At 42.4% G+C, this 20965-nt stretch overlaps 1 protein-coding gene across 1 annotated transcript; it reads left to right on the top strand.

The window, feature by feature from the left end:
• The first annotated feature begins 3036 nt into the window (after window positions 1-3036).
• MASP2 (MBL associated serine protease 2) lies at window positions 3037-19110 on the top strand. Its single transcript, XM_041124271.1, is given in 15 exon segments — window positions 3037-3113; window positions 3388-3607; window positions 5000-5177; window positions 5428-5559; window positions 9303-9319; window positions 12388-12577; window positions 13148-13222; window positions 13225-13290; window positions 13843-13921; window positions 13923-13959; window positions 15657-15735; window positions 16464-16601; window positions 17056-17136; window positions 18443-18556; window positions 18982-19110. Coding segments are annotated over 14 exon segments (1479 nt in total). The 3' UTR covers window positions 18553-18556; window positions 18982-19110.
• Window positions 19111-20965: the final 1855 nt, after the last annotated feature.

Below are 20965 nucleotides of genomic sequence, written 5' to 3'. Positions count from 1 at the left end.
AGTCGTTGCAGAGCTTTTCATAGAATTGCTGTCAGAACACAGGAGCTGCCTTTCAAAGGCCCAGAGATGGTTTTCTCCCCTGGCACAAGATGATTTTCTGAGGCAGTGTGTGGTTTTGCATGGTCCATTTGAGAATAGAGCTGTCTGGAACTTTTTTGATTAAGTGGATGTGGGGCTGTATTGACTTCATTTTTACAGGACCCAGAGTTTGTCAAAGCTGAAGCTCTTTCTGCAGGAACACAGCTTTGGCAGAATTTACCTCAGGTAACGTTTTTGCAGTTTCAAAACTTGGGGTCAGAGGGAAATCTGAACTGAAGAGCTACCCCAGGACTTAGCCTGGATCTTACACAACTTTGATGAAGGCTCTAGCTGCACAGCTGGTTTCCAGCCTTCTCATTTTGACAGCTGGTTCCTGCTGCTGTCTGGTTTTGCAGGGAAAGTGGAGGTCGGGTCTCTGGGTCTTAGTGGTACCAGCCTGAGGGGCATTGTGTTGGCTGAGCAGCTCTGCTCTTGCTGATTTATTCATGTGTCTGGCTTAGCTGTCTGCACTTGGTGTTGCCACAGGAAGGATTTGAAACCTTTCCTTGGCAGACCTCAGTGTTGAGTAGTAAAAGAATTATTATTTTTTTTCAAGGGGAAGTCCTTTTTCTGAACCTTGGCTTTCACACATGTTGGTGGTTCTCTCAAAAATGATGGCTTGCCTTTGTGCTACCTCAGCCCTCAAGCATGGAAGGAGACAGGGGCACAAGAAGACAGCTGGGCAGACTTCTCAAGAGGTGTCTGTCATTTCAGATAACACCCAAGCTTCCTAAAGTGGATCAGTAACTTGGCAAGTTACAGAGCTCTGGAAACTGCAGTGACATGGATGAAGTCCACTGAGCCTTCAGGCTGGCTTAGTCCTGTGCAGACAAAAGGGAAATTGTGGGCAAGAGGAGCATCTGTGGGGCCTGAGGTTAGCTATCATAGTGCTCTCAAGATACTGTTGTACCTGGCTAGCTGATGCCCAACGGCCTTTTGGAGGTGGAAGGTTTCTGGGCAAAGAAACAGGGACAACGTTTTTGGCGTTGTTCACATCAGGTACTAAGGACTAAAATCACAGCAGTCTTGTCTCTCCACAGACCATGCCAGAGGAAGGCCAATATGTGCACCAAGCATTCGGTTTCGCAGTCTCTAGGATTACAATTTATTAAGTCAGCTTTCTTATTTCAGTGCTAGGCAGCAACCATCAGCTTCAGGGGCCTCATCAAATTCTGGAGCTGTGAGAAACTTTTCAGACCCAAGACCAGAATTGACTCTTCATGCCTCTGCAACTGAACTGAGCAGGAAGCCTGATGTGGGATGGTTCTGGAAGTACTTATGTCTGTGGGAATCGGGCACCAGCTTAGTCACGGACTGATTTTTTGCAAAATTTTCTTTCTTTTCCCTTGTTTCCAGCCAGTATAAAGTCCACATCTTTTGTGTGTTGACAGGATCCTTTTAGCAGCTAGTGGGCCATGGGAAAAGCTAGTCCCCTCTGGGTTCTTGTCCGTTAACTGTGCTTGTAGGTAGTGCTGCTACACAATTAATTATTACTGTTACTGGTTTCTTCTTCACTTTTATTAAATGGTGTTTTCTGTTTGCAGTCTGCTAAATGGTTTGTTGGCTTTAGTTTTGTTCATGTAATAACTCCTGCATTCCTGCCAGCTCCAGCTTTGCTGCCTGGGGTAATGATTTTTTGGCTGTTCAAAAATAAGTATCAGAAGGTGTCCATTTAATTACAGGATATCTCAGTATAAATTTCCTGCATGTGCAGTGCGGTAGTCTGTTCCCTGCTGCAAATCGGTTTTCCTGCTCTCTGTCCCATTTTTGTCAAGGAAGAGGTAGGACCTAGGTTTGGCATCAACATATCTGTCTTTTCACCCTCTATAAATTTAGGCCTATCTCCATATGAGCTGGAATAGGAGTTTTGTGGGAAACCTAAATGCTGACTTGGAAAGAAGCAGTCTGCAAGCAGTGGAATTAATAAAGCTTTATGTCCTATAGCGTTGGCTTTCCCAGTTGAATTCCCTGGGGTCTTATAGTGGTGTGAAATCCCTGTGTGGATCCACAAATGTTTAAAAGAAATTTGAGTTCTTTTTTTAGTTTTTCCCTCAGAGAATCCCCAGTAATAGGTATTTTTTTATCCATCCACCTATCTACATTGCACTGATATCCTTGGAACTGCTTCTCTTCTGCCAAATTTGGTAGAAATTGACTGTTGGGCCTTTAAAGTTAGTAAGCTAGGTTACACAGGCAGATGTGAGCACAGAGGATTTTTGTCTTGTTTCTGTACCAAGCCAGGTTCAAAAGACATAATTAATTAAGAATGCTTTTTTACCTTATGGGTGTTCCAAGGTGGACAAGATAAAAAGCAATCTGTGCATGTAAACAAGGCATAGAGCAGGTTTCAGTAAACACAAGCTTGCACTGGATTAATATGTGCAGCTAAGAACTGGAAGACTTTGGCATCTCTTAAACTCGTGCCAGTGTGCGCTGTAGTGTCGTGTCACCTGAGTATTCCTGTGTCGTTACACAGAACCATCTAACCAGCCTCACTCACTATTCTGGAATCCTGTAATATGCCCCATTATTTTGTTTTCAACACCTTCCTGCTCTCACAACGGAAGAAACTGTACTTCCAGTAACATGCTGTTTGCATTAATTGTAATTGTAGATCAGTTGGTTGGAGGGAAAGAGCGTTGCCCAGCTCCCCTTGTCCCCCCATGCAGACACTGTCTGGAGCCACTCTGTACCTCCTCCTGCTGCCTGCCTTCCCACAGAGCTGCGATACTACAGCTCCCTCCAAGAGCCTGCAGCATTCCTAATCCATCCACTCCATCCCTGTCTGCCTCTCCCTGTCATTGACTGAGGCCTCATGCACTGAACACAAGCCTGGTTTTTAGTGATTGCTGTTCCCAGAACTCAGCAGGCTGAAGGGGGTGGAAGGGAGATAAACATCAGAGTTCAACATCCAGACAAACACAGCAGAGCACACACAATAAATACATCCGCCCCCAAATGCAAATACATCAGAAGAGATTCCTTCCCCAGGGCTCAGAGCAGAGCAGGCTCAGACAGGAGAGCAACATGATGAGGTGAGTGCAGTCTCAGGGACCTCCCCAGCTTCTCTGGCCACTTGGTTTTGTGCAGGCCTTAGAAGGCTGTTTAGCTGTTACTACAGTATGACTCCACTGATACCTCCTGACTTCTTCCATTGTCAAGTGAGAAGGGTGTTGGGCATGAAGATTTCAGCTAGCACTGAGATATCTGATTTGATACCAGAAAGACAACTTTGGTTGTGTGGCTTTTGGGGTATGATCTGAGTTGACGCTCACTCTTTTTCTGTTAATCTCTGTTCCTTTGACACAGGCTGCTTGTATTGCTAGCTATGCTTTACAGTGAAGTAAGCAGCGGCATTGTGCTGCCAAAAATGTATGGGAGGATCACGTCCCCCAACTTCCCAAATGTCTACCCGAATCACAAGGAGAGAATCTGGAATATTACTGTACCCAAGGGATATTCTGTCCGCATCTACTTCACCCATTTCAACCTGGAGCTGTCCTACCTGTGTGAATACGATTATGTGAAGGTATGTGTAGGGCAGGGCAATGTATAGCAGGCTAAGTTGTTAAAAACTGTGTATATGTGATCCTGGACACATGCAGGACCAACGTAACTGTTGTAAGCACTTGATTCTAGTCTGCTAGTAAAGTTCAGGCTCATCTGATTTCTAAATGATGTGTTTATTGAGGCCCATGGGACCAGGAAGTAGAACTGGTTGTCATGTTGGAACATCTGAAACTTGAGTTGTTTGTGCTCAGAAATTTCTGATGTTCCCCTCTCATGAAGCAAAGGTTTGAAATTTTGCCCAAAACAACATTTGAGCTTCATTTTGCTGAAGTTACAGTGTGTGTTCTAAATTAACAAGTAGTGCTATACACAGAGTATAATGGGAGATCATAAAAGTGTAAGCGATAGTCTAAACAAGATACTGTCAGCTTGTCTAAACGTGCACTTGCAACACTTGCTATGGTGTGTTTGCTAGCTAATGTGAGAAACAACCTCGGGAAAAGAAAGATACTATCTTCAGGAAGTGTTTGGGTGATCAGCGGTGTCCCTGGAAGGTTTGTACTCCATGTGCTAGCATGTGCTCTAGTCTGGGTGGCCCTGTCGCTGGTTGAAGGCCATGCTACCTCTGCACTCATTTTGTTCTTTGCGTGGGTCTGATACACGTTAAAGAGGGAGATGTATGCACAGGGAGTATGCAAACCCAATGCATCAGCAGTACTTTTGAATCTGATGGAACCAAATCAGGCAGCCTTGTTCCCATTTAGGAAGATCTCATTTCCATGGTTTTATATGGCAAGTTGCACCCATTCCCCAAATCCGTGTTGTTCTTCATGTAATCTCCTTTGGGCAGGACAGAGTACTCATTTCTGGCAGGTCTGTAGTACACAGTTCTATCACTACCGTGTATAGCATGAACCCATGTATCAGAACATTACTCTTGTAGTAAAAACACAAGATAAATGAAGAGCTGGAACTGTAATAAGTGAATCATAGAGCAAGTTAGTGACTAATTTAAAGAGACCTTTTACTATACATTTGAATTTGTCAGTGTATGAAACCTTTTTACCCCAGTTGTCTCTGGCTTTACCAAGATCTGATTGTCACTGAGAGTGCCAAGTTAACAAGAGCATTATAAACAAAGCATGGTGCTGATAGCCCAGGCTGGCATCACAGCTTTATGTGGGCCTCTGAAAGGAAAAAGGGAGACAAAATTATGGGCTTAAGTGACAGAGAATAGGGGAAATCTTCTCTTATCTGTCCCTGGATCTGGACTGACCTCCAGAAGCATATTTTGAGAGCATCCAAGCCTCCTTTCTCACACTATTAAACACAGGCTTTCCAAGCCATGGCAGCAGGTTGGGAAGAGCAAAGCTCTGTGCTCATCTGGTAGATTTGTCTGCCCGTTTTGCAGCTGAGCTCTGGTGGGAGGACCTTGGCTACGCTGTGTGGAAAGGATAGCACAGACACTGAGGAGGCTCCGGGCAACAAGACATATGTCTCCATTGACAACAACCTCATGGTAGCGTTTCGGTCTGATTACTCCAATGAGAAACCGTTCACAGGCTTTGAGGCCTTCTATGCTGCTGAAGGTAAGAGACCAGCTCCTCTTGTAGACAGAAGGGAGACAGCTGTGGTGGGGTTGGTGCTTCCTTGTGCTCTCATAAACTGTGGCTGCTTGTGTGAGGTGGGAGAAGGCAGTCTCATTGCATGGAAGCAGGTCCAAAAGGGCACAGCAACCAAAGGCCAACAAGCCAACCTCACAAAACACAGAGTGGTTCAGACCAAGATGAAGTGTTGTTGAAGGGTATTGGTTGCCTAATTCTGTGCTTCACCTATTAGATATCGATGAGTGCAAACAGCTATTTGATGGTGAACCCCTCTGCAATCATCACTGTCACAACTACATGGGGGGCTACTATTGCAGCTGTCGGATTGGCTACACACTGCATGAAAACAAGAGGACGTGCACAGGTGAGCTCTAGCTAGATCAGAAGATCCTTCCCTACCTACAACATCCACTTAAATCCAGTCCTGACACTAGCATCGAGGTGAAAGCTGTGGTTTTTTGTTGTTGTTTTCATTATTCCCTATGTGCCTGGTGCAGCTGGAAGAAGGTACTAGGGGGTTAGTCAGGGCTGTGAGCAGAGGCCGTGATTTGCAGAGTGGCTGTGGACTAATGGCTGCCGTTAGGGACAGTGATACTGTGTCACGGTAAACTGGCGTACTGGCAGTTGGTTTTGGTTACTCCTAAGGCAGCATCCACATGTGTTCAGCTTTAGACAGATTGGAGAAAAAAGGAACTTGTCTTACACTTCCCACTGCAGACACATCCAGTCTTCATGGCTGCCAGTGCAGCCAGCCTTGCAAAACTGAGTATATCTTGCTCCCTGGGTACTGAGATACTGAGTATTCTGGATCCGAGTTAGTAGATGTGTTGGAAAAACTAACAATCGAGTTGTGAAGTCTAATGGAGAAACAGTTTGCTTACTCTCCCTGGAAGGACACAGGCCAAGAAGCAGCACAGTCCACATATCACTGACACCAGATACAATGGTCCACTCATTTAATGGGAGACAAGGCCAGGCACAGATCTCTTGTTCAGAAGGGCATACAGCGTGAGGTTTACCTAGCTGACTTCTGCCTGGCTCTGCTTCTCGCTTCACAACTAGGGAAAGCTTATGTGTCATCAGGCAGTGAAGTGTCTGTCTGAATCAGCACCATGACCAGAACCTTAGGATTCACTTTGCAGTGAAACGTGTGCCTACACATGGTGTCAGACTCCTCTTTTGTGGGTGCAGCTTTGCCCCCCTGGAGCTGAATCCTGTCTGGAAAGAACCAGCACACATACTGCTCACTAAATATTGTCATAGGTGGGAAGATAGTTTCTTTGAGCTCCCCAGTGCTGAAATGCAGAATAAGATCTAACTTCCAGTGCTTAAGGTCGCCTTGGCATTTAGCTTCCCAACTCTAGCCTATTACAAACTCTCCAGCCATGGCTGCCTGGGTCTGATTCAAGATTCAAACTCCTCATATCTCCAGTGTATTGGAACAGACCTATTCATTCAACCTCCCCTTCCTAAAGTGATGGCTTTTAGCACAAGTATATGGATTTACTAACGCTATAAAGCATGTGCCTGGTCTTAATGTGAAGGTGCAAAATGAATAGCTGTGAACTAGCAGACTGGCAGCTTTGTGTTGACCGTTCATGTGTGCACACTTATGCCCCCCTCCATGAACTTCACGCTAGCAGAGGGAGCTTAGCAGCAATATTGGAGGGCTACCCTGATGGGTGGACACCTGCACATTGGGAATTACTATGGTGCAGCTGATGTGCTGGAACCTGTTCACATTTCAGAGGCCTTTAGATGCAAGCGCTGAAGCCACTTCAGTGACAGTGACTGAGCTGGGCTGCAAAGCAAAGGTCTCTGGGGATCGCCATCATGAGATGAGGGCAAAAGCTGCCCCTTTGATTTTTGGGCTCGTGTCTGACCAGGCTGATACTGACAGGCTCTTTTTTTCTCCTTTATTTTCCAGCGTGAGATAATTAAACTTCTCCTCGCTTAGGCAGAGATGGAGACAGATGTGCTGGGAAGAGCTGCTTTGCCCTCCCTCCTGACCTGCCTGTTGCAGTCTGCCCAAGGCCTGCAGGCTTCTCTTGCTCGGTGACTTGTATGTCGTGGTTCCTTGCCTTTCAGACCTGCCTCCTGCAGACAATAAAGAGGCTGTTCCTTGTTGAAAGCTGATGGCAGCCTCTGGGGCATTCATTTTCTTGCATTTCCCATGTGTCACTAGGGAAAAAAAGAAGGTAGATAAGGCAGGAGCTGATAAGAGAGAAGCCATTGTGAAAGGCCCCTGAGCATCACAGCTACCTGAAGACTCGAATTTCTTGTCCAGCTCTTGTTGCTTGACATTCCATAGTTCTTAAACTGCAACAAGACCAGAGCCACACATTTTTGTTCCCTAATGTTCTTTTTAGATATGCTTTTGTCTGCACTCAGGCTTGTAGATTGAAACTGTATTCAGAGCCCATTCACTCTTTGGAAAGGTTTGATTTTTTTTTTTTTTTAATCCAAATTTTGTGACTCTGGCCATTTCTCCCATTGGGAACCTAGCCTTATGGCTGAAATGTGTTCTGGTTCTGGGAGTTTGGTAAAGTAATATGAATGTCACCAGGGCAGCTTAGGTGTCTTGCCTTCACGCAAGGGAAGGCAACAGTGCCCTCCCTCCCCACAAGAGATGAAACACAAGGAATGCTGTTCTTCAGCATAATTGCTTGTGGCATTGATTGATACTGTCTCAGTCCCTAACAATGCCTCTCACTGCTCCACATTAATATCCATTTGTTGTCCTTTTAGATTGTACCTTCTTTGGGCAGGGACCATCTTCTTAAAACGTGTTGAAGAAATGCCATGCTTCGTACTTGTCAGTGACTAGAGCTCCCCAACTTTGTGGAGGAAACATGGTTATTGCAAGAGGTTAACAAGTCAGAGCTGAGCAGCTGTAGGTAAACTGCTGAAGATAAAACAAGGCTTTGTTTAAAAAGCTTGAGGGGATTAAGGAGCATTGGTCGATCAGCATTTCCTTATTTCAGCAATTTAGCAGGAGTTACTTTTAATTGTAATTTATGAGGCTCAGTTTCTCCAACCCCATCTCTACTCTTTAATGCCTGGAGTAAACAGGGGAGGAAGCCTCTTCCAAGTGAGCATGGGAGGGGCAGAGAGTGTTTTAGATGGGACACTTGACTCATCCCAGGTCACTGCAATTTGCAGACTTCTCTGTTATCTTCGGCAAGTCACTTGATACCAGTTTTGAACATCCGTCTGCAAAACGAGAGGTAACATCCCTGCCTTGACTTACTGGGAAGATGCTCAGTAAGTGTCGTAGAAGCGAGGTGCTGCAGAGAACTGATTTGGGGATAGAGTGGCTGTGCAAGCAGTTACCAAGGCTTACTTCTGCTCTATTTAATCTTGTTCAGAAGCTGTTTCATGGTCATGGTGAATTGTGATCAAAGCGGCTTGAAATTTTGTCATGGCTTGGTGATACAATTTATGACCCACCTTTCATTTGAGACCTAATGAGCCAGTGACAATGGACTTGCAAGTTTTGAGGGGGTCATTTTTCAGAGTTCAATCCTCTGGCAAACAGCTCACTGTGATTCTAATAAAAATATGGCCTAAGCATAATTGAGCACTCTCTGGACAGCTCTAAAGCTTGGACTAAGAAGTCAAAGGACAGCATTTCTGCTGGCAGATGTTAAAAAATTATTTGATCCTTTTTGTGCTGGCTAGTTTATGACTTTCTTGCTTGCAGACTTACGGAAAAAAATACTGCCCTGACAAATGGAACTCCCAGCAGCCACATCCAGGAGATATTAGGAGAAAAGTAAGGTCCAGTCTAAGCCTCTTCATCTTCAAGCCACAAATTCCTTTGGACTAGCAGAGTATTGTCTGTTGGGTCAGCTAGTTTCAGCTACTCATGTGAGCACAAGTCAAGAGAGTTTATTGGTGATGACTTGCATTTTTCCAAACTATTATGAAAATCTCACATCAAAATTAGGAAACTGACCTTAAAGGAGACAAATGTAATGAAGTATGAAGAACTATTAGTCTCTATCTTTCTCCTTCTTTAGTCTTTCAAAACAAGGTGAAGGCCAGTTTTCTGAATTAATGGGGTACCATTCTTATTTGTCCTATAACAGCGTATGGGGATCCCAGCTCTGTGCAGAGGCGTGGTGTTATTTATTGCTGCGTGAATTCAGAGCGATCACTGCCCAGAAGAGCCTCTCAGCTAGCACCTGGGCAGCTCAGAGCAATTCTGGAATATCCATTGCTAGAATGGATCTGGGCTAAGGATCCCTCAAGTCCAATCTCCTGCCTTTGATACTGGCCAGCATCTTACGCTTCAATGGAAGATATGGTTCAGTAAGTGATTTTTAAAGTATACTCTCATACAGAAGCGTAATCCTGTGCCATATATCCTGTGTTGACTGTATGCTACTTAGCTTAAGCTGAACTTAAGGAACCTGCGTATAAAAGTTAAATTTCATATGACAGCATGTTGCACAGATTAATTATATGCTATTTCTTAATCCTGTTTTTGTATCAGATTTTTGTTTTTCAGCCTTTAATTTCATCATGTGTCCCTTTGCCCTTTTATTACTAGAGAAAGTAAACACCCTTCAGAAACTATAGTGTTTGGTTATATGCAGTGTTTTTCTGTCTCTACTTGCATATATACGTGTGTGTGCATGTTACCACACAGTGGTCTTTTGTCCACTGTTGCTCTCTTACATGTTTTTATGCTGAGCTTTAGTCTAATAACATTCCTTTAAACATACTTTAATGAAAGAAGATAACGTGATCATTATGGTAAATAGAAGTCAAGGTGTTGCTGCCTTCTAACTCTGAGGTTCTTGTAAGAGAGAATTTAACCTTACCAACCTGAGTATTCCTTCTTTACACAGTAGATCCCATGCCCAGGGAAAACTGGTTTTGTAGGTAATAGGAAAGGATTCTGATGCAGAACTAGCAGAAGATTTGAGATTCTAACCTCCTAATGATTTCAGTAGGGAGTTAGGGGCATAAAGATAGCACTCATTATATTGTGGCTTGTATGCCTAGGGTAAGACTTCCCGCTGAGTCTTTTTTCACACCCAAGGATTTAATGTTTTCGTTCCTATCTCTTGCTATAATTGCCTCCAGACTACTCCTGTAGGGGCTGTAGAGCTGGGACAGATATTAGCAGCATGAGGAAATTTCAGTTTTTAAGAGAAGGAGACTTTTTTGCACTTACATGGCAGTGAGCAGTATACTGCTAAAGCTGTGTATCAGGTGGGTTTTGGGATGTTTCTTAGCCTGGGCATGCCGCAGGTGGAAGGAAGCATTATAGTGGGAGCTTAAAGCCTGGGGAGAGGCAGTGAACTCTGTGTCGCTGGCAGTATTTTAAGGAGCACCTGCAGCAACTCAGGGGAGTGTGCTGGAAAATATGCTTTATTCTTACATAGCCATCGAATGCTTCTGTAGTTTGAGGCACAATCGGTGGAATTACAGAAACATGCATTTAGCTGGAGAGAATGAGGTAATAACAATTAAGAAAACAACCCACTTGCTGATAATCCTCTACAAGTATAGCGTGAAAGGGAAAGATTTAATTCCCATTGTAGCTCAACTGATTTCTGCTGGTGCAAAGCGGTGTGCTGTTAGGTGGGATTCAGAGGCAGCCAGAACCTCCAGGTGAATTAGTCAAGCTTTCTCCGCCTCTTTGGACCAAGAGAGGCATTTCAAACAGGATTTAAAAATTAGGAGAGTGCTCAGTTTTAACAGAATAGGCATTTCTAGGTATTTATTAACTGGTTTACTCTGTGTATTTCTCAGCTATGTTTGAAAACCTACGACAATGAATTCAGAGTAGAACACACAGAGGTGCACAGTCACTGTGGTGATGGGTAGGTTTACGTCAAATAAAAGCAGCTGCTCGTAACTTTCTGGGAAGATGGACAGAGAAAGGTTGTTCTGAAATTACAGCTTGTGCTGAAAGAAACACTCGGTACCCAAGTGCATCATTAGTTGTGTTGTGGTATTGTAGTTGCGCTAAGAGCCACACAAACAGAAAACAAAAATATTATCCTTTTACCTGTTCCTGCTTTCCTTTCCAAGTAAACACTTGTATCCAAATACTTCCTCTGTAGCAGCAAGTAGGGCTGTTGCATAGGTATAGGATTGGAAGCAAGTTTCATTCTCTGACGTAAAAGGAGCTTAGAATCTTGGCTAATGAAATCCATGTTTAGTTAAGGGGCAATAACGTTCATTTTCTCATTCACAACTTGGTCCCCTTCCATTGAAACGGCAACCTTAAACTGTACGGTCTATTTTAGGTGATAATCTGTAATTAATGACTGGATAATGGCATTTTGTTGGTGGAGGTTAGCATGGTGTGTTTGAGGATACAATTCAAAGAAGTCAAACAATTACCCTCTTACAACTAATTCAGTGTCACAGTGGTACGCAAATATGCCGGTGTTTATCAGCCAGTCCAGCATTCCTCATCAATTAAAGGATTGCTCATACAGCTTTTGCAGCACATCATAAAGCCTTTGTTCCCAGCTGATCAAAGCACCACTTCACAGTGATCAGATGCTGTCAACAAGCAGAGATCCTCGGGGCACTTGTGGCTGTTCCTTCTTGCTTCTCTTCAGCAGGGAGCATTTGTGGCTCCAATTGTGTCGGCAAGAGGCACAGCTGGTTTTGCTCAGACAATACAATTACATTCTAAATGTCTGGCAACAAAGGCATTAAAAAGAAAGAGCTGCATTCAGAGGCTTCTGGAATTGAGGAGCTGATAGCTATCCTACCACCCTACACACTCTGGTGCAGCAGAGAAGCTGCAAATTTAACACCTCAGAATGTTTCTGACGAGCTTCCAGCTATCGCACTTCTTTCTGACCTCCAGCCCTGTCACTGTCTTAAGTGGTGCATTCCCAGTGTCCTTCCCTGCACCACTTCAGAGGTAGGCGTGCTCGATAACGCTGGAGCACTGGTTCTACCACAACAGAGGGAGAGGGAGAGGGCAATTTTCTCAACAGCGACAAATGCCCCCTGGTGAAATGTGTGAGACTAGCTTCATTTCATAGGTAGGTACATACGTGGCTCTGAAACTTTTTCAAAGGGATAGACTAGTGTAGAAAAAGATCCACTACCCAGTACGGCTGAACTGAGTTAATACAACTCTGATCATAATTTTCTGTTGTTGGGTTGTTTTGGTTTTTTTTTTTTTTTCCCCTTAGACCACCATCAGAGTCAGGTTTTTACTGAAAGAATTGGAGAAGTCACCAGCCCTGACTATCCAACACCTTATCCCGCGCTCAGCTCCTGCAGCTACAGTATCCAGGTAGAAGATGGCTTCCTGATCACGCTGGAATTCATGGAAACCTTTAATGTGGAGACATACCCAGGAGTATTGTGCCCCTGTGATGTCCTTAAGGTAAGGTGAGGTTTATTGTATTTCATCACAGTTTTTCTAAGACAGGCCCAGTTCTTTTACTGCATCTTCTTCAGCCTGTGTTTCTCCATGTTAATTTACAGTTTTGTCTCCCTGTATCTCTCCTCATTCATTTCTTCTTCTCATCCTTTCAGTTTTGTTTTTTTTGTTGTTGTTTGTTTGTTTTTCTTTCAACACCTTCCTCTTTTGGGAAATTCACCAAAACCAAGCACACATATGTGTGATGACTTGATAGATTTCATGACAACCTCTACCCTTATCACAGATCGGTGATGCCAGGGGAGTCAGTTAAATCTTTTGCATTCAGTTTGCTTATCTATAAAATGGACCCAGTGATCACTTCCCAGGAATTCTATAGCACTTAGTATGCTTGGAGAAAAGGGACGCTGTGAGTTACCAGTGATGAGCCATCACTCTAACCACCTGCCTGTTTTTTATAAACTTTGCAAGAAAGGACCATTCAAGTTCAGGGAGTCATTATATTAAAATCGGTTTGTTCTTCCATAAGCCTCATGAGGGAAGGAATAAAGACAGTTTGTTTGCCTTCTCTCATTCTTTTCAGGTTAAAACACCAAAAAGCAATTTGGCCCATTTTGTGGAAGGACTTTGCCTGCAAAAATTGAGACACAGGTTAGTGTTGTATTACTTTCATAACTGCTATCTCGGGAGCAGACACTGGGTGGAAGATGGAATACATGGCAACAGGTGGGTAGGTGACCTCTGTTTAGTTCTCCAAGCCCAAACTATTCCCAGAACTTCATTCTGGAAAGGCCTGAACAGCAACCAAATAGTGGTGCTTTGAAACAGTGGTTTTATACTTAGTTTTCAGTAGCATACCTATTAAACAATGTAGCTGCTAGGTAGTTTACTTCCGAAGTAAAGTTTTAAGAGAACTCCAGAATTCCAGCTGATCTTACAGTTCAACTCGGGTCCAGGCATATGATTTTATTTTAGGAAACAATTTTCCCAACTTCTCAAGAGTTATGAGGTACATGTTTAGGCAACAGACACACTGGGCAAGTCCTGTCAGTGTAGTCTGGCTCTGTGCAGGTCGCTGCACACCTTGGATGCAAGAGTATCACAGTAAGTCAGTCATAGTTTTTTCCTTTTATTCTCAGTAGTTGCCTGTCTGTGTCCATGTGAGTGAAACAGTGTAGAGAAAAGGCAGAGAAAGGGTGGTTTTTCCCCTAAGAGCCTTTAGCAGTAAGTAACGAATTCGCTCTTCAGGGGAATATTCTGTGTTCTGATCCTCTGCAGGTTTGCCATGTCCCAGTCCTGAAGCACCACCCCATGGTCACATCGCACCAGTGCAAGCGTGATACATTCTGGCTGACCACTGTGCTCTCTTGTGACACCGGGTATGTGCTACTTGAAGTAGGTGAACCATAGCACTGTCAGCCCTGTTAGACTTAATTTCTCAGGGGTTAAACTTGTAGGTGCCTTTTCTCATTAACAATTTCTGTTTTTCGCATGCTCTAATTATGAGGTGTATTCAGTACACTGAATTTGTCAGCAGTTGTCCTTTCTTTGATATCCTCCCCAAAGCATTGTATTTCTGTGTATGCCTGTGTGTATGTATGCCCATGCTGATGCTCTTTGAACACTGCTGCTTAGAGATTTGCTTGTAATTATGTTGGAAGAAAAGAATGATTTTATGAAAGATTTCACAAGATCAGTGTAGCGAGAATTTTTAATGTTCCTTCATTTGTTACTACATCTCTCCAGGGAAGTTAAAACTGGAATATTTGGTCATTCCTGCTGAATGCCGCATTTCAGACTTGCTTCTTAGTAACATCCTGCTTCCCAGCAGGCAGTTTTGGAATATACTCTAGTTCGTTTTCGTGGTTTAACCCCAGCTGGCAACTAAGCATCACGCAGCCGCTCCTTCACCTCCCTCACAGTGGGATGGGGGAGAGAATCAGAAGGGTAAAAGTGAGAAGGCTTGTGGGCTGAGATAGACAGTTTAATAGGTAAAGCAAAAGCTGCGCATGCAAGCAAAGCAAAACAAGGAATTCATTCATCACATCCCATCAGCAGGCAGGTGTTCAGCCATCTCCAGGAAGGCAGGGCTCCATCATGTGTAATGGTTACTTGGGAAGACAAATGCCATAACTCCAAACACCCCCCCCCTTCCTTCTTCTTCCCCCAGCTTTTTATGCTGAGCGTGATGTCATATGGTCTGGAATATCCCTTTGGCCAGTTTGGGTCAGCTGTCCCGGCTGTGTCCCCTCCCAACTTCTTGTGCACCCCCAGCCTACTCGCTGGTGGGGTGGGGTGAGGAGCAGAAAAGGCCTTGGCTCTGTGTAAGCACTGCTCAGCAGTAATGAATACATCTTGGCGTTATCAACACTTTTCAGCACAAATCCAAAACGTAGCCCCATACTAGCTACTATGAAGAAAATTAACTCTATCCCAGCCAAAACCAGCATGTCTGTCTATGGTTACAGCGAAATTTTAAAATCACAGGTAGGTGATTGTGTTTTAGGAAGGCACAGGCTTACCTCAACAGTTACTTTATAGTCTGATTTGATAGTTGCGCACATTTACTGTTTAGTGTTGATGTAGAAACCCAGAATAACTGAACTGATGTGAGGCTTAGTGTTCAACGTCAATAGCAGGAAAGCTGGGTCTGTATGGAAGTAGATAGATGAAAGCTGTATTCCGTGTTGTCCTTGAAATGCACTGACCAGCACTGTGTGCCATCATTGCTGGTGACAAGGCAGGTGTAAGTGGAGGAACTGCTACACAACAAATGCAAGTTAGCCTCCAGATTCCAGAAAGGGTAAGTAACCCTCTCCCTCACAGTCACAGCCATCCGCTATGGCCTTTATTAGCACCCACATTTGGATCTATATGATGATCGTATAAGAATTATTTACCTTTTCCCACTCTGAAAGTAGTGCAGCAAAGCAGTACATTAAGTAAAGACATTTTAAGCAAATAAAAATCTAGTTATTGTTTTTCCCTTATGAATGAGCAAATAAATTTGTAACTGATGTTGTTTTTCTGTAATTAGCCCTGTTTGATGTGGAATTAATTTGAGCTTTTTTTTCTATTCAAGCTTCTTGGAGAATTAAAATGTTGTGAAGTCTTTTGTAGTGAAATGTCAAAAGAATGGTTCTTGGAACAAACCAATGGCAAAGTGCATCAGTAAGTCAGTGCTAATATTTGCGAATTTGAAAATTTGTGTAAATATTTATATTTAAAACATTGGTTTTGTAAAGACAATGATAGAAGTTGCAGTATGAGAAACATTTTCTTCTGCTTAGTAACTCTTCCATTTCTTGTCAAAGTGCATTGTGTATTTGTAACTTGGAAGATGTTTCAACTTCTGCCGTTCTTTAAAATCTCTAAAAAGCACTGATGGTTATTTAAAACAAAAAAAAAAAGAAAAAAAAAGCATGGTAGTGTCCTTTGAAATCGTGTACAATGTCCCAACAGTTTTATGTGACTAGCAAAAGCACCATCGTCATAGGAGAAAAATATAGTACCTGCACTCTTAGAGTACTGGTACAATTTATTTTTAATTAGTCTGTATTAATTAATATACATGTTGGTTTCCCACATACATGGCATGCAGCATGAGTCTTGCACAGTCACAGCTTAATCTAATGGAAGGGAGTGCAAATTTTCTGAGGAAACCACAGAATCTACTAAAAGTTTTCCAGCTCCCAGTACACAGCCGTGATGTTATTAATGTCTGCCTGCCCAGTTGTGAGCATGGAACCTTCACCAGTATTTCTGTTTCTGTCATCTTGAGTAAAGAGGCCTTGTACCATTCCCTGAAGATCACAGTTGAATCCTGCTTGATTAGGTTGACTTTTTCAGTGCGCTACCTTTTCTTGTTTTTTTTTTAATATATTTTTGAACTGCTTTACTTGCTGACCGCGGGCAACTTGCAGACATAGACAGTGGTGCTGTTACATATGTTATGGGGCCTGAGAAGACCACCTACAATGCTGAAATTCAGTACCAGTGTGAAGCCCCCTTCTACCCCATGAAGGCTAATAATAATGGTAAGTCCTAACCATCAGATTAAGAGTGTTCTTGGTTCTGGTGGTGTATAGAGTGAATACCCCTGCCTTACACAGACATGCCTGTAAAGGTCAGCAGAACCTTTCTGAAACACAACACAAAGGCTTTTAACTTTAGAAGTGTTACTTCCATTTTTAAGGACATGTCCCTAACCATACTGAAAAGTTTGCCAGGTAGGCTTCATTCAGTAACAGTTGGAAGCTTAACACATTCTGCTAATTCCCCAATTAGTGGCGTTTAATAGTATTAGATCCTGCAAACAGCCAGAGGGGGTGAGTGAGTGACGCGGAGTCACCTTCTCATGAGCCTGCAGTAAACTCAAAGGAGACCTAAAATACGACATCTACAATGCCTGTGGAGTGTCGCTTCTGTGTTGTTTTAAAACAATGCCCAGCTGTTCTCTTCACTTGTTCTTATTTTTGTTGTCTCTGTGAGATGCAGATAGATATATATGCAGTGATGATGGATACTGGAAAAACTCCAAAGGAGAAATAACCCCTCCTGTCTGTGAACCAGGTAATGCATGAATGTACAAAATAGCTGGAATTAGTAGTTGCTGCAAAATCATTAACAAGCTGTCGGCTAGTACTGACTGTTGTTGGTCCGTGGTCATGCTTCGTTACAGAGGCAGCCAGGCAGATTGTACATAGTTCAGTGCTGAAGGACACAGCTTGCTTTGAAGTAATGCACTTATGTGCACCCGAGTTGGAACTTCAGAATGTTTCCTGTAACAAAGGAGCTAGGCTCTGTTCTGCAGTGCGTGTTCCTAAATACCAGCTGGCAGGGAACTACAGATGCTGGGCTGTTAACAGTTACTCAGCTAAGCTATTCCATTGCTTATGTTAAGTAAAGTAGCAGGTGTAATACCATGGCTTCCTTAGATTTTTTCAGTACTTCTAAGTTGATGAGGCAGAACCACTTCACTGTAGAATGTTCATCTTAAGAATCAGATTACCACCTTTATGTTACTCCAGTTTTCAAAACAGGAAGTGCTACAATTGCTGTTTAACAGGGAGGAAGGATAACAAACCTAAAAATGTTATGATAACCACACGGTGTGACTGGCGCTCCCTGTAGTTATTGACCTTACATTTATCTGTTAAATTAGTACTTTAACATGCCTTGGTCTTGCCTGAGGCTCTCTCTTGCTGCTAGCATTGCAGGTTAATGCCAGAAATTCAGTTCAAGTTCCCCTCAAAGAGAGTAAAAAGCTGAACCTTCAGTTTATTCCAGCTTTCTTTTGGAGAATGCAGTTTCATACATAACTGAATTGTTGTTGCTTTTAAATTGCTTGGCATTGTTTCTGCCAGGAGAATTGAACCATGTTCCAGAAGTATTTGTGAGGGGAAAAAGCCACTGAATACCCTTATCGCAGAGTACGGGCTTGGGGATTTTTATTTTTTTAATGCTTGAACTGCTAAATGAGTTACTCTGTAAAATTACTCAACATCCAAGACCTGAATTTTGGGAGAAACATTTTACAATGTAAAAGCGTAACTGTTCCTCTTATCTTTTAGATTAGAATATCCATATATTCCAATTACCTTAATTTACATTCAGAACAAATAAACTTACTTCTCTATGCCCAATTCCTAAGCAGAACTGTCTCTCTTGATTACAGAACTTTTCCAGAGGATGTATGTAATGCTAATGAAAATGGTACTCTAAATCAAATATTCATTTGCAAGCAATTTTACCATTCCAAAACAATCTAGGAATTACATTTAGAATCATTAACTTAATTTAATCCATACAAGCATAATAATTCAGCATCCAGATCTTAAAATGTTTAACAGTTATTGCTGCCTTCATTGTTTTGCAGTTTGTGGAACACGGAGAAGTGGAACTGTGGCATGTATATATGGAGGAAGGCGAGCCAAGCCTGGAGAATTTCCCTGGCAAGTGATGTTAATTACAGAGCAAGGAGGATGAGGAGGTGGTTCACTTTTGTATGACAACTGGGTTCTAACAGCTGCTCATGGTGTAGCTGATCAAAGAAAGCCCTCAGCTTTGAGGATTAAATTGGGGATTTTGAACAAAGGCTCATTTTGCTATGAAGATGCCCAGGCAGAAAAAATTTTTATTCATGATGGTTGTAAAAATGATCTTGTTCAACTTTGACAATCACATTGTATTGGTTAGACAGGAGCATAAAGTCTCAATTAGTACCAATATCATACCTATTTGTTCACCAGGAAAAGATGACAGATTTCAAATGAAAGCAAATGATGGGGCAGCTGTATCAGGGTGGGGAAGAACTGTCCTAGCAGCTGTTAAAAGACCTTTAGATTTACAAAATTGCCATCTGCCTGAACAAGGCATTACTCTTTTCTTAAAACAGTGTATTTTGTTTTCTTTTAGATAGTGCTGTGGATTCTTGTAAGACTGCAGCTTTTGAAGGAACGCACGTCCAGTGAAAGCATGCAAGAGCATCCAGGTACCTTACCCCACTCCCTCAGGTATGGTGGTCGTTGAAGAATCCCAGCTGCACCCTGTGTTTGGGGGGCCTTTACGTACGATGCTGTACGCCTCAAAGTACCTCTGCAGGTACCTGCTGTACACAGTGTAGGGACAGCTGTACAGCCCTTGCCTTAATGAAGTTCCTCCCATCAGCTGCAAAAACTGTTTTTCTGAACATAGTTTTATAAAGAATAAGCTTTCACATTCAGATTTATAATTTCAGTACGTGTTCAGCTGACAACATTCTCAGAACTAATTAGAAGCAAGGTTATAAAAAAACATTTTGACTACACTATGTATCCCCTTACAATTACATAAACTCCCTCTTTCTTGTATCTCACATTCTTTCATTAGCATTTATTTCACTTTCTAGAATATAACTGAAAATGCAATCTCTTTAAAAAAAAAAAACAAGACTCCAAACACTTCAATATGTTTTCAATAGTAGTTTTATTTACTCACTTATAAACACTAGAGTATGCAAAGCAGTTAGAAAATACTACTAAAACTTGAAAATTATTCTAAAATTTTCAGGGATTTTGTTTGAGGGTGAAGGAAGGCTAAAATGATTAGCAGAGTACTCAATGCTGCCAATCAGCCTAAAACCTTAAACCTGAACAATTTAAACAAAATTAAAGCCATGCTAATTACAAACACTTACCATGAAGTTCCTTGCAGGGGGGGGTCACAGTTAGTCTTTGGAGGTCCAAGAATACCATTTTTAAGTGTTACTCAGCAGAAGTAGCTGGTAATAGTGCAAGTGCTAAAATGCAAAATTCACAGATGGTACAGAGTTTGGAGATTATTCCGATTTAGGTGCAGAAAAAAAAAAAATCTAAGTAACTTTTTGCAGTGGGATATGAACAACAGAAGAGTGGGATTACTTCTCAGCCTGAGTGTTTAGAACCCCTCTTTAAAGCCTTTAAGATGAACATTGAGACCCAGCTGATTTTTTAATACTGCATGTGGAAAACTAACAGTAGTGCAGCTTTGTCCACTGTTTAGATGGTCTTCCTATTCACAAGCCTCAATATAATATGCAGTAACAAAGATATAACTTGAAAAGTTAAATACGTTAATAACGGTGTAAATATCCATATTCAGAATGTTCATAGCTACAGCATAGTAGTATGGTGTATAAAAAATACAGATCAAGCTTCAGTGGCTTTCAAGCGCAAGTAGATTAAACAATTCCTCAAGTTCCTACTGCCAGTGGAAATAATCTTCCACCAGTTTCTACTGAAACATCCTGCTCTTTGTTAAGAAGCTGCCTCTTAGTTGACCCTTCTGCACCTGTAATAAACTTAGTTTTTCAGATTAAGACTTCTATCAAAATCTGTGGACATTTACTAATGCTTTGTTCAGCTGGAAAGTCTTTCCCGTGACTAGTTTTAAACACGAGTTTACAGCTTTCTTCTGGGCTGAAGGTGTTGCAAAACCCTACTTCCCATGAGTGGACTGGTCTAAAAACAAGTTAAAAACATACATCCCCAAAGGAGATGCTGTGGACAGAAATACATCTTGACAGTAAGTGTTTGTCTCCCCCAACCCACTTCTGATGAGGAACTCCAACTCCTAAAAGAATAATTAAGTAACGTTCCTTGGTACAGATGCAATCTGGAGGGAACTGCTTACCATTCTAGGTGCGGACACCCAAACGTGTGGGAACTGGATTTAAGATCTATACGTATCACTGAACAGTGCAAAAATACAGTGGATTAAAGTTGGGTGTCAGGTATCGATACATGATGAGCGGTGGCTTCGTTTGACTTGGCAACTTTTAGAGCATGCTTATCTGAAACAAACCGAATTACTGCAAAAAAGCTTTACAGAAGTTCATCTCAAAAGGGTAAAATTAATTGCTATGAATTCTTTGCATTCAGGG

Source organism: Aquila chrysaetos, chromosome 6, assembly GCF_900496995.4.
Source record: "Aquila chrysaetos chrysaetos chromosome 6, bAquChr1.4, whole genome shotgun sequence".
NCBI classification, from domain to species: domain Eukaryota; kingdom Metazoa; phylum Chordata; class Aves; order Accipitriformes; family Accipitridae; genus Aquila; species Aquila chrysaetos.
Note: the sequence above shows the minus strand (reverse complement) of the source record. Positions and strands in the feature narration are given on the sequence as shown.